The 27,031-nt window shown below is 36.7% G+C and overlaps 1 protein-coding gene across 3 annotated transcripts in view; it reads right to left on the bottom strand.

The window, feature by feature from the left end:
* Positions 1–27,031, bottom strand: part of NCAM2 (neural cell adhesion molecule 2) — a 311,641-nt gene that overhangs the window by 53,830 nt on the left and 230,780 nt on the right. For 2 of the 3 annotated variants that reach the window (XM_069075047.1, XM_069075048.1), the window contains one exon: positions 16,058–16,179. In XM_069075047.1, coding sequence (XP_068931148.1) covers positions 16,058–16,179 — 122 coding nt within the window. Of the gene's footprint in view, positions 1–16,057; positions 16,180–20,765; positions 20,820–27,031 lie in introns of all 3 variants that reach the window. The other variant, XM_069075045.1, reaches the window with a different exon arrangement.

Raw genomic sequence — 27,031 nt, 5'->3', positions numbered from 1 at the left:
GAAAAGCTATGAACATGCTAGAACATATAGGTTCTTTCCCTTTTCCCCTAATCATCTTTGAAAATAGACCTGGTAGTGATATTGCTGGGTCAAAGGGTATAGGCAGTTTAATAACTCTTTGGGTATAATTTTAGATTGCTCTCCAAAATGGCTGGATCATTTACAATTCCACCAACAATAAATTAGTATCCCAATTCCCCTCCAACCATCTGTTGCTTTCCCCTTCAATCATTTTAGCTAATCTGATAAGTGTAAAATGATAACTCAAGATTGTTTTAATTTGCATTTCTCTAACAAATAATGATTTTATATGGCCACAAACTGTTTTGATTTTTTCATTGGAATACTACCTGTTAATATCCTTTGATCATTTATCAATTAGGGAATGAATCATATTTTTATGGATTTGACAAAATTCTTTACATATCTGAGAAAAGAGACCTTTATCTGAGAAACTGTCTATGAAAATTCTGTTTGCCTCAGTTTCCTCATCTGTAAAATGAGCTGGAGAAGGAAACAGTAAACCACTCCAGTATCTCCAACAAAACCCTAAATGGGGTCAATGAATAGTTGAACACAACTGCACAACAACTTTATAAATTTTTTGACTTATATTGGAAAATGAATTAGTGTCTGTGATAGGATTTGAATTAAGATCTTTCTGACTTCAAATCTAGCACTATTGATTATATCATCTAGACTTCTTTACTCCTTTAAGAGGTGTGAAGAAGTTCGTTGATTATAAACTTGATGGAGTTGTAGGATCAGGTTTTCATTACAGAAGGAAAGCTCATTATTTATGCAAGCCACTGTCTGGCTGAAGAAACAGATATGCATCTGGTTGCCTTAAAAAGTTTGAGCAAGCTCTGAGAAGTAAGACGTGAAGAATTCAGCTCAAAAGAGGCAATCAACCTTTAATTTTTCCCTTGCTCCTTTTCCAGAATAATTCAGTGGAGGGAGGGAAGCATTTCACTCTCTTCTTCCCTACTTCATATCAGAACCCAGCTTCTGATGTATGATTCTGGTCATCAATTATGTCTTGCCAGATTTTCAGTATGTGCTCAATTTTTGCAACCTACAATACGTTGCATAGTTTCTGCCTTTTCTTCACTTAATCATTCTTAAAAGGATAAAGCTTTTTCTAATTTCTGATGTTAATGATTTGTTCTTCTATTACTACCATATAGTTATTCTGCTTACCTTTCCTTTTCTGTACACAAATTCAAATGACTTAACCATTTGCTTGATGTTTATTTTTCAGCATATTGTTTTGTGAATTCATATATTTGTCATCCATGGAGGATCTTTGATTTTCTCCTTGGAACTTAGCCATTTTATAGACTCTATCAGGAGGCAAACCTTGTTTGTTTTATTTGTCAAACCAGTAGTATGCACCCATTATCAGCCTATACTGATATATACTACTCCTCAAGGAAGTTGTATTTATTTGTTCCAAAAGTATTTTTGTAAATTTCAAATAATAATAGCTAACATTTACATAGCTCTTCCTGTGGGTCAGGCACTATGCCAAGAGCTTTACAACGATCTCATTTGATCCTGAAAACAATCCTGGGAGGTATTATTATCCCTGTACTACACATGAGGAAACAGAGACAAAGTGACATGTTCAGGGTTGCCCACTTAGTAAATGTCCAAGACCATATTTGAACTTTGGTCTTTCTGACTCCCAGGTCCATTTGTTATACCACCTACCTGCCTACATTCTAATGATATACTGTTAATCTTTCTGAGCTATCTTGTATGATGGGTTCTATGATGCTAATATTGGAAAGGTTTTGGTTGGATTCTAAGACTATTTCATTGTTTCATAAGTGCCTGTTAAAGATGGCATTGTGCATGTATTCTTTGCTCTAAATGTGTCTTCCCCAATAAGCTTCAATTTGTTGTTTGTGACAAAAATAGTAACAGCTTTGTACTTGATAAGTCACTTAATTAATGAACAATTATTAAGCATTTACTATGGGCCAGGGACTGTGCTAATAAGAAACATGAATAAAGCAGAAATAGAGTTCTCACTCTCAAGGAACTTACATTCTAATGAGATAACACAAAAGGAAGCTGAAAGGATATGTGTGTCAGGGGAAAATCTGAGGCATGATAGAGATGGTCTAGAGTACAGCCTAGAGATGAATGAAACATGGCTGGCCTGGGGGCCCTCCTTAAATGAAGGTTTTGTGGGGATCCATTTAATCCACAGAAAGGGGCCTCAGGGTTGGAGGGTAATTTCAAAGTGTGAGTGCTAGATATTTCTAAAGTGTTACTTCTAGGGCTGGAGTAATAGCTTTACAAGCGATTTACCTTGTAGGAAGGAAAACAAGATATTGCATTAGCTTTGTTTACTCATTCAATTTGACATCTAGAGTCAAGCTAAAAATCTTCAGTCATTATTTTTCCTTGGTGAACATGAACATTTTTATTTATTAAATCCAAAATGTTATTTTGATATCACTGGAGAAATCTTCCATGATATTGAGAAGCTGTTTAATATGTCTTTGTGGAGCCATCATAGCTTGATATGAATCACATTCAACAATGGATTAATACAGTTGAAGTGGGAATATGATTAATAGACCCTTGATCAACTGAGCCCTCCCCTCCACTAGATAAAATTATAGCAATGTAAAGGGCAGATAACAGACAATGATGTTTTAAGGTGTTTTTCCTTTTCAGCCTTTGAGCTGAACATTTCCTGCTTGTAATGGTAATGAAAACTGAGTGGCTTATACCCTGAATGATTTCATCATGGATTGTAAAGCATGCAAAACTAATAGTGATTGGCCAGGTAGCACAATGAGTAAGAGCACCAGCCCCAGTGTTGAGATGACCTGGGGGATCGATTCTGGGCTCAGACACTTAGCATCCACCCAGAAACATCTGGCCGTGTAACCTTGAGCAAGTTACTTAACCCCAATTGCTTAGGGGCAGCCAGGTGGCTCAGCCAGTAAGAGCACCAGCTCCAGTGTCGGGATGACCTGGTGGATCGAATCCAGGCTCAGATACTTAGCACCACACCCAGAAATAACTAGCTGTGTAACCTTGAGCAAGTTACTTAACCCCAATTACTTAAAAAAAAAAAGTTCAGCCCTTTCAGACTTTGATGGACCAGAGTAAACAAAATGTTAAGAAATGTTTACTAACATATGGCAATCTTATATTGCTTTAAGATTTGCAAAGTACAGGGGCAGCTAGATGGCGCAGAACATAGACCCTGGAGTCAGGAGGACCTGAGTTCAAATCCAGCCTCAGATACTTGACACACTAGCCATATGACTTTGGGCAAGTCACTTAACCCCAATTGCCCTCCAAAAAGAAAAAAAAAAGATTTGCAAAGTACTTTACACATGTTATTTCATTTGATTCTCATAACAACCCTGCAAGGTAGCTGTTAATATTATCCCCCTTTTGCAGATGAAGAAGTTGAGAGGTTAAGTGACTTGCCTAGGGTTATGTGGCTTATAAATGTCTGAGGCAGGACTTGAACTCAGGTCTTCCAGACTTCAAGTCCAGGACTCTGTCCAGTATGCCACCTAGATGTCTTTATTCCTTTAAGAGGCATGAAGAAGTCTCTTAATCAACTGACTTTCAAGACCAGATATTTCCTATGACAAGGGAATGTACATGATTTATATAAGTCATTGGTTGGCTAAAGGATCAGCTTGGCTCCTGGTAGCCTGAATAAGCACCAGCAAGTTCTGATAAGGATGTTTGTTTTGGAAGAAGAACCTAATTCATGGGAGGCAATAATTCTTTGATTTTTCCTACCTCTTCCAGAAGAATGCAGTGGAAGGAAGGAAGAATTTCCCTCTCCTCTTCTCTCACTCTATATCATAATGGAAGAGAAAACTCACTAGTAGGAGACATTGCCCTTAGTGAAGACCAGGCCCACAGCACTGAGGTGCAGAGCCAAGTTGAGAGGCAAAAAGGAGCAGGTCAATGGAAGTTGGTTGATAAACCTTCCCAGAAGATGCACTGTGTCCAGGGGGGAGTGAATGAAGTCACCATGAGAAAAAACATCAGTGTCCTGCAGTGCTGGACCTAGGAGTTTCCTTGGTTATGTGTATTCCCTATATGTATGTCTCTCCGCTTGTGTGTGTCCATTCTTCCCACTGACTGTGTATGTAACTCAGGCTGACTTTTTGAGCATGACCGGCTTGGTTACCCTGGAGCCTGCTGCATTTCCTACCATATGTGTGGTGATAGCCTCCTACACTGTAGCAAAATTGAGCCCTTATCTCTCTTTCTGTCATCTTTTCAAGCATGCTCTTTTGGCTGTAACTCCTTTCTTCCTTGCCCAGTGTGGAAGCCATGAACTGAAAGGGTGAGAGAGGAGACACTTGCCTTGCTCCTGTTACCTTTTTTTTACCCTGTCTTTGAGACATAGACCTGGGGTGTTTATTCCTGTTCTATGTTGTTTGTCCTCCTCATTTCTGGTGCCAGAAGTGACACCTACAGACCTGGGAGTTTGAACCATGGTAACCCCGAAGCCAGGAATGCAGGTAGGATGATGGTGCAGCCAGCCAGGCAGCACAGAAACCTTAAGAACCAGGGGTGTTGGGAATGTGTTCTATGGGAACCAAGCTAATTTTTGAACCTAATGCTCTTCCCTTACCCAGAGACTGTGGTGATAAAAAAGGGGACAGGGATTATGTCTCCCGCATGGTGGGGGAATAAGTTCATATACTTGTGAATGAAGTAAATGTTTCCTGTGTTAAAACTCCACTATGTATTTGTGGAATGGTATACCCTAGGGAGAAAGTTTTGTTATTATTCTCTTACTGCCATTGCAGACAATGCCTCTGCTTTGAGCTCTTTTTGTTCTCTGGTTGACTACTGAAGGGTACTTGTCAGCTGTAGTTTTAGGAAAGTCGACCCACAGAATGCTGTGAACATGAACTAATCATCTTTGTGGGTGGGGTGGGACAATGAGTGCAAGTTAGGATGGTAGATGGCCCTGGGGACAGACAGTATACTGTGGGGATTCACCCAGGATATACTTGAGGTATCCTATGTGGGGACTCAAAAGAAAAATTAACATTTTTGTTTTGTTTTGTTTTCAGACTGTGATCGAAATTTTCTGCTGCGATTCAGTAGACAACAGTACACAGAAATACCTAGTACAATTGTAATTTCTTTCCTCTTTCTACTAATATAACTGTTACCACTCATGTCTTATTGACAAAAAAGGAGTATGGTATAGTTATTAGAGAGCAAGATGTGAAGCCAGGAAGATCTGGGTTCAGTTGCTGCTTCTAAAAGTATGTGTATGAACATGGGCGAGTCATTTAACATCTCTGACTCTCATTCTCCTCATCTGTAAAATGGAAGTAATAATACCAGAAGCAGTCAGGAAGACCTGGTTTCAAGTTCCATCTCTGATACATCCTGGCTATGTGACTTTTGGCAAGTAATTTAACCTTTCAGTGACCCAGGCTACATTCTATGACTCTAAGTTGTGCAACAAGTGCTAATATACATCAATAGAAGGAATTTTCTCATAGGAACTTTCCTTCACCAATGAAATCACAGATCTGAAGCAAACCTGTAACACTGTTCCTCCATCCTACCCCAGATGTGATGATCAAATGAAAAGATCATGCTTTTTTGTTATTATTGCAATTTACTTCCTGTAAAATGGCACTTGGCTCCATGACTTCTGTCATTCACATACTTCTTAATTTCATCCCTTGTCTTCATTAACATTGGGTGAAGTCGGGGCAGCCAGCTAGCACAGTGAGTAAGAGCACTGGCTCCAGTGTCAGGATGACCTGGAGATCAAATCCCAGGCTCAGACACTTAATATCCACCCAGAAACACCTGGCCGTGTAAACTTGAGCAAGTTACTTAACCCCAATTGCTTAGGGGCGGCCAGGTGGCTCAGTAAGAGCACCGGCTCCAGTGTTGGGACAACCTGGAGATTGAATCCCGGGCTCAGACACTCAGCACCACACCCAGAAATAACTGGCTGTGTAACCTTGAGCAAGTTACTTAACCCCGATTGCTTAAAAAAAAAAATTGGGTGAAGAGAGACTATTTAGAGATATAAATAAACATGTAGCCTGTACCTACACACCACCTTTTTTTTTTTTTATCTCCGTGGAGATTTATAGTCTCAGAAATCTTCTATATAGGGAGAAAGATCAGAATTTGAAACAAACCATGGTAAATGAGACTTCTACGACTTTCTCTAGATCAGAGAGAAGATATTTGGAAGGTCTCCTGACCCAAGCGTGCTCTGGGGCAGTATGCCAGACATCAGACAAAAAGAAGGAATCTTGTGCTCTCTTTACATTTCCTGCATTTCTTCTTCTAATCTTGCCATTGGGATTTTGATGAGTGAAGACAGACTGGAGATTATATAGACACTATGATCAGAAATAATGGTGCCATTAGAATGGGTCAGTTTGAGTGGCAATTGTAGCAGTCAGGATAGCTTCAGATCTTTAAGCAGAGATAGTAACTGAGAGATGTATAAAGAAATGAAACCATCAGTTGCTGAAATCACATATCAGGAATGTTTACAAAACCTATAGCATTATGGGAGTGGGCAAGGTACTAGGGAGGAGTTTGCTATGCCATTAATGTTTAGCTATACCATCCAATAGAAAGGAGAAAAGTCCCCTCAATTTGTGACATGGGTGGGTAGCATACTCCATATATTGGTAGCAGGATGGCAGACAAGGTCAGACTGACAAGTAAACAAAGGTCTGTGAGAACACAGTAAATACTGAATATGAGACAACTAACGAATACTACAAGAGACAGGAAATAGCTGATTTGTGGGCAGTTACTAAAAAGAATGAGAATATTTGAGAATGTACTGGATGTTCAAGTTAAGAAAAATTCAGTTTCTACAATGCCAGAACATCTTATGCATGAGCCACAGGTCACAAAGACTTACAGAAAACCTAAGAAATGGAACCATGGACAGATCTATTCAACCTGGATGAAGATCCCAAGGTAAAATGAGCACCACTAGCAGAGTACAGATGAAGGGGCAAAACCTTCTTTTCCTGTAGCTGTGGTCCAGAAAGATACTCAAATGTAGAGATGTACTTGAGAGGTGAACATTGAATTGAGTTGGTGGAAGCTGCTGTCTTAAAGGATAACTTCTGGGGCCAGGAATCAAGGTAACCCTGGACCCTGCAAGAATTAAATTTGGCCTTACCCATTGTATATGAATCCAGCTAGGAGGTAGAGTAGATAAAACACTGTGTTTGGAATTAGGTAAGTCCCTTAAACTTTGTCTACTTCGGGTTCCCCAAATATGAAATAAGGATAATAATAGCATCTACTCTCACAAGGTCATTGTGGGCATCAAATGAAATAATAATTATAAAGTACTTAGTACAGTGCCTGGGACAGACTACTCTGTTTGCTTAATGGGTGCTTGTTCCTTTCTCTTCCCACACCTTCAGGATCTATAAGACCCCATGCAGAGGTGATAACTGAAACTATGTGGTACACTGCCATGCTGAATATTGGATCTCAAGTGACTGTTGTACTTCAATTATTTTATTTTAAAATTAATTAATCAAAGAAAACTCACGTTACTTCATTTTTTAAAATTAATTATTTTTTTTGATCAGAAAAATTTTGATTACCTCCCCTTCCTTTGAGAACAAAAATTTTGATTACCTCCCCTTCCTTTGTTACAAACATGTTCAGTCAAGCAAAACAAATGTCCACATTGGCCCTGTCAAGAAGATATATGTATGTATATATATATATATATATATATATATATATATTTACACATATGAATGTCTTTACATATACATCCACATGCATATAGAGATTTCATTTTGCATTGTGAGTTTTCATCTTTCTATAAGGAGATGGTGTAATAGGAATGCAAATTTGGAAGATCTTCCCTGCACCTAGGCTAAAGTGCACCTGAAGCCTGGGGTGGGAGGCTTGTTTTTCAGTAGATACTTTTTGATTGGCCAGTGGGTCCAAAAGGTTGTTACATTCTCTGAGCCAGGAGAAGGCTATATAAGCCCTGATGTGTAGCTTTGTTTTGGGACTCACTTTGAGAAGTGTTCTGTGATTTGATCTGAATTCTGGGAAGCCATTGTTGAGAGTCCCCCGGCTTTGAAAAACCCAGATGTGGAAACCCAGATGTTGACTGGGTATGGATGTAATGGTTGGACAGTTTGGAAAGCTGTCTACTTGATCTGTTAATGTCTTGATAATTCTGTCTGTATATTTTGAAGTTTGGGGTGCTGACCTTTTTCCCCTGAACAAGGTAAACGATATATGTCTGACTGATTAAAGTAAGCTTGTTAACCCATTTTGAGTTGCTTTCCTTTAACAAAGCAGATCCAAGAACCTGTGGTAGCTGCAAACCCTGAGGATGCTTGGGGTGCTTGCTGCTACAGGTGGGTAGCATGTTTCATTATTAGTCCTCTAAAATTCTGGTTGGTTATTACACATAAGAGTTCCTAAGTCTTCCAAAGTTGCTTGTCTTTTACAATATTGCTGTAAAAGTTGGGTAAAAGCTTTCGTCTCTCTGTTGGTTGGTGGCATATTTCATTATTAGTTCTCTGAAATTTTGGTTGGTCATGACACTGATCAGAGGTTCTAAGTCTTCCAAAGTAATTTGTCATTACAACATTGCTATAATTGTACAAACTGTTCTCCTGATTCTGTTCACTTCATTCCACATCAGTTCATACAGAACTTCCCAGGGTTCTCTGAAATCATCCCCTTCATAGCATTGGTTGTATTTGATCATATTTATATACCATAACTTGTTCATCTATTTCCCAATTGATTCTTCAGATTCCAATTCTGGAAGTTCAAAAAACTTTGACTTTTTTGTACATCTTAGAGTTTGTTTTGTCTAGGATTAATTCTTTCTTTAATCTATCTGCCCTCTTATTTTCCCGAGTTAAATGTACCCAACTCTGTATGTGGATGCACGTATGTATGTCCATGTGTATCTCTTCTTCCTTCAGTCAGTTTGGATAAGAGTGAGGTTCAAATGTCAGATGTTCCCCCCCCCTCCTTTGGATACATTTCTACTTGAGTATCCCAATTATCTCATATAAGATTATATTTTATTTAGGTATTTACATAATATTTACATAATATTTAGGTATTTACATAATACCTAATATGGGCTAGGCACTGCTAACTGCTTTTACAAATATTATTTCATTTTTTCTTCACAAAAACTTTGCAAAGCAGATACTATTATTCTCATTTTACAGTTGAGAAAACTGGAGTAAACAGAGGTTAAGTGACTTACTCAGGGTCACAGTGACCATCTGAGGGCAGATTTGAACTTAGATCTTCCTGATTTCAGGTCCAACACTCTCTCCACTGTACCACCAGCTGCTAGAATACTGTATTGTGTACTCCTAGTCTGGCTTCTTCTCCAGTATCCACAGACCTCTGTCTGTCTCCCTATGTTAGTGTGGGCTGGAAAAATGACTCACTGTGATTTTTTTCCTTTGGATTTCCCTATCAGTCTGGTGCTTTTTCTAGATGTCTGGGAAGAAACTGTGGTAGGGGAGCTGACCACTCCATCCTGGTTCTTCTCTCTTTTCAGAAGCTCAAATTAGTAACTCTAGTAACAGTGACTCACCTTTCCCTTAGAAATTAAACACTTACAAACTCCACTTTTCTGTTAGTAAAACCAATAGTTCTTATTTAATCATATGTAATCTTCAAAAAAACTATTCATTATTTTTTGAGTTTTAACATTTTAAAGCCTACAAATGAGCTGAGGCACTACAACAGCCTGCACCCTAGGCCCTCAAATCAGTCCTATTAATATCCTGTGTCCCTCAAAACTGTTTCTTCATGCTTTCATGTAAAATTTCATTTTAGTATATAGAAAATTTTTTTAATCTCTTTTAGACACCAAATTATGTGAGCATAAAAGGGGCATGACCTTGCATCTTTTATAACATGATTTATATCTTTTTAAATTATGCAAACATCCATTTTCTGCCCCTTCTAGTAACTGCTCCCATAATAACTGAAAGCTATATTCCTTTATAAACTGATTTTTAGCAGTTTCTATTAAGCAAAACTGTGTCTTCTGATCTTTCCAGCAGCCTGACTGCTCACATCTTAAAGGAATACTTTAAGGGATACTTAAAAAGACTGAGAAGAATTGTCAGACAGGTAGAATGAGAAGTAAAAGAGAAGAATCATAAAATACAAGACTGGAGAGAAAATTCATAAGAAGGTGTTCAACAATCTCAAGTGTTGTAAAGTGAACAAAATGTATGATGATTGAGAAGTAGTTGTTGTAGTTGAGAGTTTAGAGATTACTGAGCTTAAAGATGCCATACATAATGAATAAATATCAATAATTAGTACATAAAAAACAAACAGCATACCATCTAAATACTTAGAGGAGAAATTAATCAAATTGGAGAGATAAAGAGTAAATCTACAATAGCAGTGGACTTCAAACCCTTCTTGACCCAGACAACTTTAAGATTAACAAGACAGAAGTTAAGTATACCTGAATATAACTTTAGAAAAATTGTAGATGACATCTCTGATGATTAGTAAATGGGACTAGGAAGGAATTTATATGCTTCTTAATTTTATGAGGCACCTAAAAAAAACTATGTATTGGGGTAAAAAAGACTTCATCAAAAGTGTAGAAAACCAGAAATAATGAAACAATGCTTATAGATCATGATGAAATAAAATTATATTAAATAAAAAAATTCTCCCTGAGAGGAGAATTTAAATATGAATAGCTAATTAATAGGCTAAATAGCATAATTCTAAAGAAATGGTGAACCAAAGAAGAAATTATAGAAACAAAGGAAAATTTAATCAAGGAAAAACTATAACATACAAAAACCTTAGGAGATATAGCTAAAACAATTCCTGGTTAAACATTTATATTTCTAAATGCTTTCATGAACAAATGAAAGAAGTGAATAAGTTAGGTACACAAGTTAAAAAAAAACACAAAACAAAACTGAATAAGCACAAATCCAAACCCTTTATCTAAGCAACAAAATAGAAATTCTGAATACTAATGAAATTAATGACACCAAAAGCAAAAAAAGAACCAGTGAATTTGTAAATAGTAGGAAAAGCTAGACTTTTCTAAAAAACCATAATGCTTGAAGGTTTGCAAAGTACTTTACAAATATCACATTTCATTATCACAACAACCCTAGGAGGTAGGTGCTGAAATAAAACTGAGAATTGTTTAAAAATAAATAAATTAATTAAATGAAGTTAACTAATTTAATAAAAAAAAACAAACTGTTCACATCAAAAATGAGAAAGAATTCATAATCATTGAAGAGGAAGTAAAGTATCAGAAATATCTTGCCTAACTACCTGCTAACAAAACTGATAAGTTAGAAGAAATATATGAACACTTACAGAAATATTAAACAACTAAATTAACAAAAGAAGAAATAGACTATTTAAATAGCCAAATATCAGAAAAAGAATGAAATAAGCTATAACTCCTAAAGAATGAAACTTCAATTATAGATTTTCTTACAAATGAGTTCTATCATTTGAAGAACAAATTAAAATATTATAAAAAGTGTATTACTACATGCAACAGAAAAAGAAGAAATCCTTCCAATCTCTTTCTCTGATACAAATTTGGTTTTGATACCTAAACTAAGGAGAGATGAAGCAGAGAATGAAAGAATGAAAGAGAATGAAAATATCAATATCCTTAACAAAAAAAAAATATCAAATAGACTAGAACATATTGGAAAGATTATACTCTCTGACAGGTTAGATTTATACCAGGAATGGAGGACTGATTCAACATAATGAATATTATAAATATAATGAAATTGTTAAAACAAATAATAAATACGATGATTATGTTAGTTGATATGGAAAAGACTTGACAAATTCTAACAAATTCCAGCACCTGTTTTATTAAGTAACCTAGAAAACTGAGTTACAAAAGGACCTTTCCTTAATATAGGAAATAAAATCTAAGACTAAACAGTATATATAATGGTTAATGATTATAGGCCTTTCCAATAAGATCAAACATAAAGCAAAGATATCTTTTAATACACCCGTTATTTAACATGCTAGAAATACAAGCTATAGGAATAAGACCAGAAAGAGAAATTGAAGAAATATGTATAGGCAAGGAAAAAAATAAAATTATTACTTTTTGTAGATAATATGATTATTCGTTTAGCCAACTTTAAAAGCATCAACCAAAAATTAATTGAAACAATGAAAAACTTTAGCAAAGTATCAACATATAAAATAATAAACCTACAAAAGTCAGTAGCATTCCTGTATGATACCAACAAAACTCAGCAGTAACATGGACATAGGAAGTATATGGATCCAACTATAAAACATACTTTGCCGGGGCAGCCAGGTAGCACAGAGCGTAAGAGCACCGGCTCCAATGTTGGGATGACCTGGGAATCGAATCCGGGCTCAGACACTTAGCACCCACCCAGAAACACCTGGCCGTGTAACCTTGAGCAAGTTACTTAACTCCAATTGCTTAGGGGCAGCCAGGTGGCTCAGCCAGTAAGAGCACCGGTTCCAGTGTCGGGATGACCTGGGGATCAAATCCGGGCTCAGATACTTAGCACCACACACAGAAATAACTGGCCGTGTAACCTTGAGCAAGTTACTTAACCCTGATTGCTTTAAAAAACAAAAACATACTTTGCAGACTTAAACAATTAGAGAAATATTCATTGCTCACAGTTAGTCTAAGGCAATAAAAATAAATAATGACAGTACTACCTAAATTCAGTGCCACATCAATTAAACAACCAAAGGCTTATTTTAAAGAGCTACAAAAAGTAAAAATGAAAATCACATGGAATAACAAAGGGTCATAAATCTCAAGTGTAACAATTAAAAATGTGGGAAGGGACTCTATCAGTATCAGATCTCAAGTTGTACTATAAAACAGTAATGGATGAAAGGATTAAAATGATTTTTTAAAAAAAGAGAAGTTGATCAGTGAAACAGAGTAGATACACAACATACAAAGGCAAATGAACATTCTTTCCTAGTATCTGAAAAACCCAAAGACCTCAATAACTTCAGTAAGGACTAGCTGACAAAAACCACTAGGAAAACTGAAACACAGTTTGATAAAAAATTAAGTATAGCCCAACATCTCACATATACGATGATAAACTACAAATGCTCACATGACTTAGACATAAAAGGTGAAAGATGAAACATACCATCCACCTCCTATCAGATAGCTGATAAGTCTTAAAATGCAGATTGAGATGTATATTTTTGTACTTGGTTAATGTGAGAATTTGTTTCTCTGAACCATAGTTCAGAGTTTGTTGAGGCTTTTATTTTTTAATTGTTCATGAGGTCTGTGAAGGGCAATTAGGCAAAAGCAATAATGTTAATAAAAATAAATTTTTAATAAAAAAAGATCATTGACAACTTTGGAGAGAGCAGTTTAAGTTGAATGATGAGGTTGGAAGCCAGAATACAGAAAGTTTAGAAGAATAAGAAAGAGAAAAAAGAGACACCAATTGTAGATTACTTTTTAAAGAAGTTTATCTGAGAAGGGGAAAAGAGATACAGCTTATAGGCATGTTAGGATTTACCAGTATTAAGATGAAGATTGTTCGGTTTCAAATTTTCCTTAATTTCTCTCAAATTTCTCCTCTCAAATCTAACCTCAGAACTCTTTTCTTCTTCTTGGAAGTAGTTTACTTGGCAAAATGGGAAACTATCTGTAAACCTTGCAGACCCAATTCTGATCCGGGAAATAAAGCATGATACCGAATCATGATAAAGAAATTATATTGAATCAGTAAAGTCCAATTCTGTGATTTGACAGGCTCAGTGTGGATTAATTGGAATTGGTAAAAGAAAAGAGAGAGGGAGAATAAAAAATAAATTAAAGATAATTTATTGTTATTATATGATATGATATATTACACATATAGTATATCATATATATTATAATTATTATTATAAACAGAAACAGTACAGGCTTGAAAATCAACTAAAAGTCACTGAGAAGTTTATAAAGGCATTCTTAAAAGTAGACACCTTTAAATGCATTCAATTTTGGTTCCCAAACAGAAGAAATACTGAACTAGTGATTTTTCACCCAAATAGGGTCAATAGAAGGTCCCCATCTTTCCAAATTATTAGCATTTCCAGGATGAGCTAGAAAGAAAAATCCAATGCTGCAAAAAATTTTATAATAATTGTAATAAGAATAGAATAGAAAGGTTGCTGTTTAGTTGTTTTTCAGTTGTGTTCGACTCTTTGTGACCCCCTTTGGGGTTTTCTTGGCAAAGATATTGAAGTGGTTTTCGAATCTTTCTCCAGCTCAGCTTACAGATGAGGAAACTAAGGCAATCAGGGTTAAGTGACTTGCCCAGGGTCACACAGATAGTGTCTGAGGCACTCTATATACACTGCAATACCTAGAGAGACTACTAGGCTTAGTAAAGCTGTGAACTTTTTCTTCATGAAGTTGGAGTTAGTTTTGAGATTTCTTATGCTTTCTAAGCTGGATTTCACAAATTTTAAAAAATTCTTGTGGATGTGGAAAAGTAACTAGAATCATGTAGCAAGATTTACAACTCAGTGATTTAAAAGTTGGATTTATATTGGGTGTTATGAATTAATTCGGGAAATTATTATTCAAGCATGGTTGAATTGTGCTCTGAATGGTAACTGTTGGTACTACACCTTTGTAGCTAAGAGCAAAAGAGATAACTGCTGTCCATTGATTTCTGAATGCAAGTAGTATAAATTACCCAAACTGACAGATGAATGTAATGGTTTTTCCATATAGCTGATTTGGTGATGCATTTGACTGATTTAATATCATCTGACTAGTAACAAGTTCTGATTTGTGTCTCATGTTTTAATTTCATTATACTGTTTTATGCTAGTTATGCTTATAATTTCTTGCTTTGCGACTTTAGGAAATCATTGTATAAAAGTACTATTGATTTGAAGGAAGCTACCTAGAGTGTGTCATTTGTATTATTGGGAGGTTAGCTTCTCTTCTGATTTGTATGCTGTGATTTTTACAACTCTGAGCTATTGCTTATTACAGAAGTGCCCTTCTGGTCAGGAACTGTCTAAAGTATTCAAATGGGTATAATCTGGTTTGGTAAAGTTAATTTGGTACCTAAGGAAGTATCTATGTCTATGGGAAGCAGTGTGTGAATCTGCCAGATCCCCTGGATTTTCTGCCTTGATTAGATTAAAAAAAAATCATCAGTTCTATGTGAGAACTTATAGGAAAGTGAATGTGAATTCAACTCCAAGACTAGAGATAATTAGGACATTCATTGAGAAGAACTAAGCCCCTCCCCCAATACTAACACATAGTCACAAATAAAAATTTGCTTATGGCATAAAAATTATTTATATGGTGAACTGTCTGACCAATTATGGAATATATGGAGACCCACTAGATAAACTGACTCATTTAGTATATATCAGCCTTACATCTTTTCAGTTAACTTTGGATAAACTTAAAAGTTTTCCCTTTTGCCCTTGGGGAGTTGATATGAAGTGTATTAAGGATTAAAGCTAACTGTAACCAGTGTCTTTTGGGGTTTGAGTGCATTCACTTTATGTGTAAAATACAACAATTATTTTCTTACTTTCTAATTCAATATCTCCCCTGATCCTGAGACATCCAGTGCCTTCATCTTGTCCTCTGTTTGTCAAAATCCCATTACTATATTTCTCAAGTTCCAAAGTCATCCTGCCAAAATTAAGCTCTAATTGATAGTGTGTGAAGTACCTTTATGTATTTATTTCTCAACACTGCTGTTACCTCTTTTGTACAGAAATGATCAAATGCCTAGCATATAAAGCTAAATAATGATTCCAGTAACTTGTATTTAGACATCATCCAGAAAGATTCTTATAGTTTCCAAAAACCTAGAATAATAAATTTCAGCTAGAAAAATTTACATTTGAATTCATGTAATTTTTTGTTTCCGAACCCGCTCAATGTTAAAATGAAAATGTGTGTTGCCTTAATGAATCTCAATAAGATTTAAGAACAGATGCTGAATATAATGAATTGAGTACTTACACTTCTATATTTCACAATATATTCCAAAATGGGTGCCCCTCCGTCATCTTGTTTCATTATGCTAAGTTTAAAACTCTTTCCATTGCTAGGCTGTCCATGGATTGATGGAGGACTTGGTTCACCTAAACATAAAATACAGCATGTTTGAAATTTTTCTGGTCATACTGTTTTCTTAATGATAATTAATATGAGTTTCTCTTGGTAGTGTTTTGAATAATCTCCAGAAGTTTTGATATTGTAAATTTTATTATGGCAGACTGGCAATATGGTACAGTAGCAAGAGATGTGGGCCAGGAATTGGAGGAACAGAGAGTTAGTCCTAATTCTGCCACCAATTAGGCCATATAACCTTGAGCAAACCTCCTAACATTTTTAAGCTTCAGTTTTTTCACTTGGAAAACAGGAAGAACATCTGCCCTACTGATCTCATAATGTTGTTGAGAATGAAAGAACTTTGAAAATTGTAAATTGTTATGTAAAAATAAATTATTAATATTGGCAAGAATCCTTTAAAGGCAGATTAAAAAATGCTAAAAAATCAAATTACATGTGTAACAGTAACAATAGTAATAATAGTATCATATAATGGAAAAAGTGCTATGTCTAGATGCAGAGGCTTTGGGTTCAAACCTTGCTACTGATCCTTATTGCCTTTGTCACCTTGGGCACAAACTCTAGATCTATGATTCTGTGACCATAAGCTCATTCAAAGCACATTTGCATAGTGATTTAAGATTTTTGATTTTCATCCTGCTTTTTCTATATGATCTCATCTGCTCTTCATAAAAACCCTGTGAGGTAGATGATAATCTGTTTTATAGATGAGGAAACTAAGACTCAGGGAGGATCTTTATGAACAGTAGTTATCTGGGATAAATTTGCAAGCCTGAGTCTCTGAGTCCAGAATTCTATCCAGTACACCACAATTACATTTTATAAAAGATAAGTATCTAGTAATCAGTTATCTATTCATAAGATCCTTTTTTGTTTTTTCTTTTGTTTTGGCTTTTTGGAGGGCAATTAGGGTTAAGTAACTTGCCCAAGGTTACATGGCTAGTTTTTTTTTGTGTGGGTGTTAAGTGTCTGAGGCCAGAACAGAACTCTGGTCCTCCTGACTCCGGGCCCAGTGCTTTACTCACTGTGCCACCTAGCCGCCCTTATTTATAAGATTTTTGACAAAAGGAACTTGAAGGGGATATTTTGTAGCATCTTATTCTATAAAAGTATTTCAACATTTTTTAAATTTAAGCATTAGCCTTTGATGCTATTTATCATATGGAAATTATATTATAAAAATGACATTTCAAAGCAAAATAGATCATTAAAATTTCCCATTCATAGGACACCCAGGATGCCTGAAAACCTAGGGAGGTACCTATTATATCACTCAGTCAATGTTCTCAGACAGTTTGTCTGATTTGTCTGATTGCTCCAATCTTCTAAAAAGGCAGAGGATTAGAAAAACTTAAAATATTACACATTGTGGGTAGAAGTCCCTGGCCTGTTCAAATAATGTACAAAGAGACATACACAATGAAGCAAAAGAATATGGACTCCATGTGCAGTAGAATGAAGAAGACAGGAGATCTCAGGTCTTGTGGACACATTCTGAATTCCTGATGCTGGTGGCTGAATTGTATAAGGCCAATTTTGTTTTTAAAAAGGAGAGAAAAGGGAAGCCGGTTGAACTATGAAAACAGAATTTCAGAATGTGAAAAGAGGGCTTGTTAGAATGTTAGAGAGGCTGGAGATCATCTCTGCATCTCACATACTTACTGAATAAACTAATTTAATCCAACAATAGATGAAAAACTGAGGCTTAGGGAGCCTAAGTTATAGGCCTGGAGTCACTCAGTAAACATCAGGCCTAGAACCCAGGTTTATTAAATCCTAATTCTGTACTCCTTCTATTACACAATGAAGCCTTACCAGTTAAAGTCAGTGTACTAAGGAAGAGTTGATCATAGGACCCCAGGTCAATGGATTTCCCCCCAGTTCACTTGATGAAATTACAGAAAGTAATGAGCAAGTAACAGAGATAACAAGGTATTGAAGCCTTAAATGAAGGGCAAAGTAGTATCTATATTTTGTTACCTGTTTACTAAATGTGATTCTGATTGACCATATCCCTTTACCTTCAAAGCATTCTCTATGGTCTCACTTAAAGCACAGAGCAGAGAAGTCTGAGGAGTATGAGCTTTAGAAGTCCAGAAGAGACTCAGTCATGGAAGAAAAATCTGGTTCTTGAGAAAGAATCAATTCTTACCTCTTGTGAAGGAGGGAATTCCCTACCTCCTCACCACCTTTGGCTATGACATGATGCCTAGCAAGGAGTAGGCCAAAGGATATTTTTCAATATGAGGACACCGTGAAGAGGGGAATGACATTGAGGCCTTGCAGTGCCATAAATGTGAGTCACCTTAGCCAAATGTATTCCCTAAGTATGTGCCTCTACCATATGTGTGCATGCCCACTCTACTCACTGATCTATCTATCTATCTATCTATCTATCTATCTATCTATCTATCTATCATCTATCTATCTATCTATCTATCTATCTATCTATCTATCTATCTATCTATCTATCATTTATCTATCTATCTATCTTTGTGGGATTGTATCACGTAGGTTTATAGGGGGAATGTTTTGTAGCTATTATCCTTAAGATGCTGTCTCAGCAAATGACCTTGCTTTGAGCTAATTGTACCTGGCTGACTATTCAAGGTAAATGTACCAGTGGGGCCTTGTGAGCAATAGTACTTTGAATCTAGGAGTAGTAATTCCTTGGGGGACACAACTTGGGATTGTGAGTAAGGAGAGTGCTATATCATGGGAGCAATCCAGAATATATTTAGGACTCTTTATGCATTTACAGATTCCCACTAGAGTGATTGTCCAACTGGAATTTCTTTTCTCTCTGTGATACCCTAGTTTTGAAGAGAACAGTTGGGGAAATTTCAGGTGCCCCATGTGTTTCAGGGACCCAGAGGGATTTTCATTTGAGAAAGTTTGGTTTCTCACCTGAAGATGAGGGGAAGACTTCCAGTCAACTCCAAGGCCTCTCTCTCTTTTGAGAAGTCTGCTTGGACCAGGCTCTCCCTCTTAAGCTCAATTTCCCTTTTCCATTTCTTTTTAAAAACTGTCTTTGGGCAAGCCTTTTTGTACTGCCATCTATTAGTGAATGTAATCTTAGGCTCTTATGGAAAACTGTTAATTTTCAGATTGTCTAAGAGTCAGTGTCAGAATCAATAAATATTCATTAAGTGTAGTGCTAGGCACTGTGCCGAGTGCTGGGTATACTATATTACTATATATGTGTATATATGTATAATTACTATATATAAGATAGTTTCTGCCCTCAAGAAACTCACAATCTAATGGGGTAAGACAACCTACAAAAAGAATGGGTGGGGAGCAGTATCTGGCACAGGGCATGATGCACTTCTGCAGCCAGGGAGGATAATGATCTGAAGAGGTTAGTTTCAGAGTCGTTTCATCCTGCAGAATGATGAGTTTCTGGAGATCATGAAGCAACTGGGTAGGAAATGGTGAGGCAGATTCCCAGAGAGACCTCCTTATATAGTGTGGGATCAGGGAAGAGGCCTCCCATGTTTGCCCTCCGCTCTCTCCAATCAGAGAGGCAGCAGTCCCGAAGTCTGATGATGAGGAGTGAGTTTCATTTTTTGAATGATGTGAGTTGCTGCAAATCATTAAGCCCAAGAAAGAATCTGGCTAGGAGATGAAGTCCAAGAAATGTGTGATATGGATTTTGTTGAAAGGATTGTACTTGATCCTCCTCAACTCATTAGAGAGGTATCCAGAATTGGAACTATGGACAAATGTACTGAACAAATGTTTAAATGGCCAAGCTGTAAGAGGGTATTTTCCTGCAGCCTACTTAAGGAAATTACAGAATGTAAAGGACAGGTTGCAGAGACAACAAGATGTTAAGGCCTTAAATGAATGGCAAGGAAATATTTACATTTTGTTAGATCTTTAGAGATAAGAAATTCTTTAGTCAAGCTTGATGGGCAGCTAGCTATTGGCTGGCTAAAGGATCAACCACACCATTTGTGGCACTTCAAAAAGCAAGACACACTCTCTGGTTGTTACTTGAAATAGGAGACAGTTCTGAGGAGTGTGACCCCTTGCATCAGAGAAGAAAGTCATCTATGGAGGAAGAACTCAATTCTTGAGAAGGAACAGTTTCTTGACTTGGAGGAGGGAGAGGAGGAGGAGATGGAAGAGAAGGAGCAAAAGGAGGAAAAGAGGGAGGAGGAGGAGAGGGAGGAGGAGGAAGAACAGGAGAGGAAGAGGAATTTCCCTTTCTCCACTTCCCCACTGGCCATAATGACCACAGTGAGGCTACCTGCCTAACAGGAAACATTTCTACTCCCCTCTTACCCACCCCTCCAAAGGGCAGGCCCAGTGATCGAAAGCAGAAGACAAAGGAACTTGGTGAACTGTATTATCCTTGGAATTGTGTTAGCTACGAGAAAGAACTCATCCCAGGAATCCAGCTGAATGACTTGCCTTGATGTGTTGAAAGGAAGCAACATGAGGACAGTGTGAAGAGAAAGGATATTAGTGCCCTACAGGATGAGAAGTGGGAATCACCTTGTTTACCATTCTGATTGTAGGCAGCCCTGTAGAGTGAATAAAAAGGGTACTGGATTCAGAGTCAGGAAGACATGAGTTCAAATCTCACCTGAGACATTTACTAGCTGTGTGATCCCGGGCAAGTCACTTAACTTCTTTTCATCTATAAAATTAAGGAATTGGATTTAATGGCCTCCAAAGTCCCTATTAGCTCTCAATTTATGGTCTTATCTATTGGTAACTCTTGAAATACCTTCAGGAAAAGCTCCAGACATATTTCACTTCATTCCTGAATTTCTGGTAATCCTTTTAATAGCCAGGTCAAATGCCTTTCAGAGAAATTGCTGCCTTGTCCTCACTCTTTTGATTGGTAATGGAATCCCCAGAACTACTATTTCAGCAAAATCTTCATACTTAATTCATTCCCAACTCACTGGCCATCTCCTTCATTGTCTTGCTAGTCATCTTGTCCCTGCCTAGTTTCAAAAATCAACCACTCCCCACCTCCCAATTCCCCAGTTCTGGAGTTCTAGAACAATGATCAAGTTTATTCTGTCATTGTCCCTGGATGGTGTGTGCCAAATTTATGCTCCTATGGCTTCTCTGGTTCCTCTCTCACCATCTCTCTAACTTTCTGGCCCAAAATGCCCCTGCCTGGACATCATGTCCTTTTGTGTCTTATCTCCTTGTTAGAATGTAAAGTTCTTCAGGGCAAGTGATGTCTTTGTTTTTTGTATTTGTATTCCAAGAATTTCTCACGGTGCTTGGCACTTAATATATGCTTTTTCATCAATTAATTACTTATTAAGTAACATGTTCCTTACCATGCACCCAGTGGTGCATGGTTTAAAAAACTAGCTCCCCTCCCCCAATGTGCCTATATACATTTAAATTTAATCTGCATTATTAACATTTTCTCCACCACTTTCTTAAGTCTAGAAATCATAAACATGGTAAATTAAGCCCTGATTGGTGGCCTTTGCTGAATTTGCTCACACTGAAAATTTAACAATCAGTTCTCAGGAGCCTGTTTGATCTACCTCCAGCACATTCCTGTGTGCACATTTATTTATGGGTTCACTCTTCCCAGGAATGCCCATGTAGTTATGGAAGAGTACCAAGATTATAGGGGAAATGTTTTGTGGCTAATGTTCTTACGGTGATACTTCAGGAAATGCCTTTGCTTTGAGCTAACTGTATCCTCTGACTGTTAAGGGCAAATGTGAGCTAGTTTTAGAAGTGCAGAGTATTGGAACTTGGAACTTCACTTCTTATAACAGGGTACAAAAGTCTAGTCAGTTCTTTTTACTTTAAAGTCTTAATACCTTGCTGTCTATTACCTTACTCTTACCTTTGGAAATTTCATCAAGTGGGCTGAGGTGAAATCAATTGATCTGGGCTCTCCCAATAAACTTCCTTCCCCCCAACTACATCTGTAAGTAATATGGTAATAAAGATTATTTAAAAATGTTTTAAAGATGGTTAATGAGTTCATTTGAAAGCAAAAAGGAATTATACAGGAACTGTATGCTCATTAGAGAAGTTTAAATTAAAATGTAAGTATAATAAGCATATTATGTAAATATTTTAGAGGTAAGTACACCTTTGCAAGCTTCCTAAAAATAATTTCTTTGACAAGTTTATACAGGTTTATAAGACTTGATAGAGAAATCTAAAGAAGTTTCAAAATGAATTACATACAGGGGCGGCCAGGTAGCACAGCGAGTAAGAGCACCGGCTCCAGTGTTAGTACAACCTGGAGATCGAATCCCGGGCTCAGACACTTAACACCCACACAGAAACACCTGGCCGTGTAACCTTGAGCAAGTTATTTAATCCCAATTGCTTAGGGGCGGCCAGGTGGCTCATCGAGTAAGAGCACCGGCTCCAGTGTTGGGACGACCTGGAGATCGAATCCCGGGCTCAGACACTCGGCACCACACCCAGAAATAACTGGCTGTGTAACCTTGAGCAAGTTACTTAACCCTGATTGCTTAATTAAAAAAAAAAAAGAATTACATACTTCAGGTTTCATGCTATTTAGCATAATTTCTAAAGTCAGTGTCTTGCTCAATTCACACACATAAAAGGATTTCTTTGAGATAGTGATTATAATTAATTTTCAAAGTCATGTATATATTTAACTTATTCATAGCAAATGATCCACTGTATTTCAACTGTCAACAGTATTTATGGATATTGACTATGAATAGAAAAAGAATTGTAGAACCAATAAAGATTTCATCAGAAAAATTGATTAAAACCAAATGACAGCAATATCAAGTGAAAATTTCAGCTAAACTTTAGGTGTAATTAGATGCAAATGTTAACTTGTGGTACAAGAGTATACATGTTATCTATGTGCTCTAAATATCTGTGATTATATATACAAATGCTGAGGAATAGAGGTTTGGACAATAAAAACAATGGATAATAGAAACTTTTAAAAGATTCATGGAAACTAAATCTCTAAATTAAGCTATAGCTTAAACATTATTTGCTACATGCCTACTATGAGGAGTTAACAATGGAGTTAACATCAATTCTTATTAAGCCTTAGGTGAGCTTAGGCAAATATTAATTTTAAAAGAACTACTAATAGTACATCTCCATAGTATCCTGTAAGCTGCAACAATAGAAGTCTAATATGCCACCTGTGGCCATTGAATTGTGCTGAATGTGTGCAGCAAAATTAGGGGAAGGGATTCCGAGAAAGAGAGAAAAGGAGAAAATGTAAATGGGAAGAGGAAGCACAAAGAAGGAAGGGAAGACAGAAAGCCACAGAAGAGGGAAAAAAAGGACAGAGGATAATGCCTACTTTGCTGAGCACTAGATTATGATAATCCTCCCCATTCTCCCAAACTGGTTAAGGAAAATGGTAGCATCCTGAAAGCATGCAATGATTAAAGAATTGCCTAAGACACTATTTCCACTTGCTGTGGCACTGGTAATTGATATTGCTAGCTGATAACCTTGGGTGATTTAAGCAATCTAAGTGGTGATTGAATAATACCACACATGAATTTAAGGAGAGTAAATTGGGGGATATTGGGGCCATTTTGAAGCCTCTGGAAGTCTACTCCCTTGGGTGGAAAGTACCCATATCTGATATAAGAAGTGGAAAGAATAATAGAGCACAAAGAATTTATAGTTATTGTGGGAGATCATTTAGTCCAATCATTCATTTTACAGATAAGGATAATGTGGCTGAGAGAGGCTAAGTGATTTTCCTAAAATTACACAGGAATTAAAAGTAGAGTCAGAATTCATCATCAGGTATTTGGATTCTAAAACCAATCTTCTTTCCCACCAGGCTGAATTTGGAGTTCATGATAAGGACTTTCATGTGATTGGATCAGTGTAGATAAGAGTTCCAAGGGAAAAGCTTCAAGTATAAAGGGTATACAATTTTGGAAAGGTGAATCTAAGACCCTCCTCCTGATCATCCTTCAGAGAGTTAAACCAACTATTAAAACAGTGCCTCTTGTGCCATGAATAGCTTGAATATAAGAATTATATTGTCATTTAATTAAGAGTGAAACCTTGGACTGCTATTCACAGCCATAAATTCTAAATGGGGTAGAGCTATAACCCTAGGCAGTGCAGGAAAAATAACTCCTAAGTGTCACCCTGGACCAACTGTACAAAGTGATGGATCTTCCAAAGGCCATCAAAGTATGTATGAGAGGAAGACTAAAAGCACTATCAGAGGCAGCAGAGCTATGGTTGAGGTCACTGAAGAGAGATGAAAGCAGTGATTTGTCAAATCAGGCAGCAACATTTGAGGAAACCTAGTGACAATGTAGGATATTTAGTGTGCAACTTTGGGAATACTGTAATTAATGTAAAGAATATATTATGTTCTTTAATTCTTTCTCTATGAATTAATACCATTTTGATATATAAGGTATTCCAAAGCTTTTAGAGCTTAAAACTCTTCCCTGTATTATCATGGCTAACATACTTGCAAGTGTGGAATTGGTACCATGATACTGGGTTGTGGGGTTAAGAAATTTTTCTCTAGATATATTGTGGAGAGAGTAAGATGATGAATAACTCTGTGCTATGGCATTTTTATACTAATACTGTATTAATACTTAATTTTGCAGTGCAGACACCTAGCATATGTTTGACCTTAAAGCTTGACCCTAATCTGATTCCAATTTGGTGATATGCCAGGACCAAGGTAAACATTTCAGAAAGAGTGGGTAATACAATCAGTGGGGACTTTAGGAAAGCTGTCCATGATAAGAGAAGAAAGTGGCTTGCTGTTGGAACACAGACTAACAATATGTGGAAGTGAATGAGGTTATTATTATTTTTTCTGATAGGCAGTATTCTGTTCTTACTTCATATTTGAAGACCTTATTTCTATATTTCTAGACAGGACTAGTCTATACCAATGAACGGAGTTAATTTTTGTCCTTCACGTATTTAGAGTGGGAGAGGTGATCAGCAGGTTTTCCTATATACATACATTTTCCTCAAGTTCACTTGATAAAATTACAAACTTTGAAAGGCAGGTGACAGACAACAAAGTGTTAAACAAATGTAAAGATTTTTATTTTGTTACTCCTTTGGGGGAATGAAAAAGTTCTTCAACTAAATATAATGGAATTATAAAGTCCTTAGGCATTGATTGGCCAAAGAATCAGTCATTACCCTGTAGTCTTTAAAAAGCAAGACATTTGGGGGCAGCTAGGTGGTGCAGTGAATAGAGCACCATCCCTGGAGTCAGGAGGACCTGAGTTCAAATTTAGCCTCAGACACTTAACACATATTAGCCATGTGACCTTGGGCAAGTCACTTAACCCCAATTGCCCTGCCTTCCTCCTCCAAAAATAAAAAAAATAAAACCAAGATATTTGAAGTTGGGGTGGTGAGTCAGTTGATATGAGAGACAGTTCTGAGGAGTGTGACTTATGGGTATGGAAGAAGAACATGCTCTTGAGTGAGTATCATTCTTCAACTCTCAGTGGGCAAGGAAATTTCTCTTCCTCCCTTCCCCACTAGCCATGCTATCTTGCAGAAGAGTTACTTACCCAGGGGCTAGCATGGGAAGAGAAAGGATGTAGAGTCCCAAAGGTGTGAGTTGTCTTGGCCATTTGTGTTCCTTAATTGTTTGCCTTTAATTGTGTGCCCTCTCTTGCCACTTATGTGGTTGTATTTGTGGGAGATTATACCTTAGGTTTATGGAACAGAATATTTTGTAGTTATTGCTCTTATACTGCCATCTCAGTATATGTCTTTGCTTTAAGCTAAACTGTATGCTTAGCTGATTATTAAAGGCAAACACTGTTGGGACTCTGGTCTATAGTTTTAGGAGGATAGACCCATGGAATAATTTCAACCTGTGGTCATTGTTCCCCTGGGGACCCTACCTCTGAGTATGAGTTTAAGATGGTAGGGGGTGGGGCTAGCCCAGAGAGGCTGCACATTCAATAACATCAATGTTGATTTACAAAGCACCTACATTTTGTGAAGTACTGCTCTAGGAACTATAGGGGATGCTAGCAAAGCACAATGCAGTGAAACTAATTTTTCAATTAATGAATAACAATTCATATAGCCCTTTAAAAGGTTTACAAAGTGATTTCCCTATATGACTGTGATACAGATAGTACAAGTATCATTATCCTCATTTCATAGATGAGGAAACTGAAGATCAATGAAATTAGAGCATTAATTTTCTGTCATACAGGTAGGAAATATAAGAACTGACACTCAAATCTAGTTCTTCTGGATCAAGTTCATTATTCTTTCCATTATGTCATGTTATCTCTTTTCTTTTAATATCTAAATGAGTGTTGTTCTTCAAAATAGTTCCTTTGGAATACTATAAACTTATTTTGGAATTATTGTTTTGGAGCTGCCTTAAGAGTCAATTTACAAACTAAATTTAAAAAAAGCATCCCCCATCATGTTACAGTCATAAATTTTTTGATACTATATTGTAGAATTTACCTGAAACGTTTTTTTACGATAATTGCTTCTAAGAGTAGTAATAGTAGTGGGTAGCATTTATATAATGTTTTAAGGTTTACAAAATGATTTACAAAAATTAGCTCATTTTATCCTCACAATAACCCTGGGAAGTAGGTGCTAGTATAATCCCCACGTTTCAGATGAGGAAACTGAGGAAGATACATGTTAAGTAACATGTTCATGGTTACTGGTGGTAAGTGTCTGAGAATGGATTTGAACTTAGTTCTTTCTGGTTCCTCTATTGACCATACCACCTAATTGCCTAGGCGAGTTCTGTATGACTTTTATGTTTTTCCAAAAATGAAACTTTCTCCAGCAATTAAGATTTGTCATTTTAAGTATATTCAAAACTGTGCACTGAAGAAGACAATTCCAGAAAAGAAAATTTGA

This window comes from Petaurus breviceps, unplaced genomic scaffold, assembly GCF_028583685.1.
Source record: "Petaurus breviceps papuanus isolate PSGF00001 unplaced genomic scaffold, PetGlider_PUasm1.0 90897, whole genome shotgun sequence".
NCBI classification, from domain to species: domain Eukaryota; kingdom Metazoa; phylum Chordata; class Mammalia; order Diprotodontia; family Petauridae; genus Petaurus; species Petaurus breviceps.
This window is presented reverse-complemented; position numbering and strand designations above follow the sequence as displayed.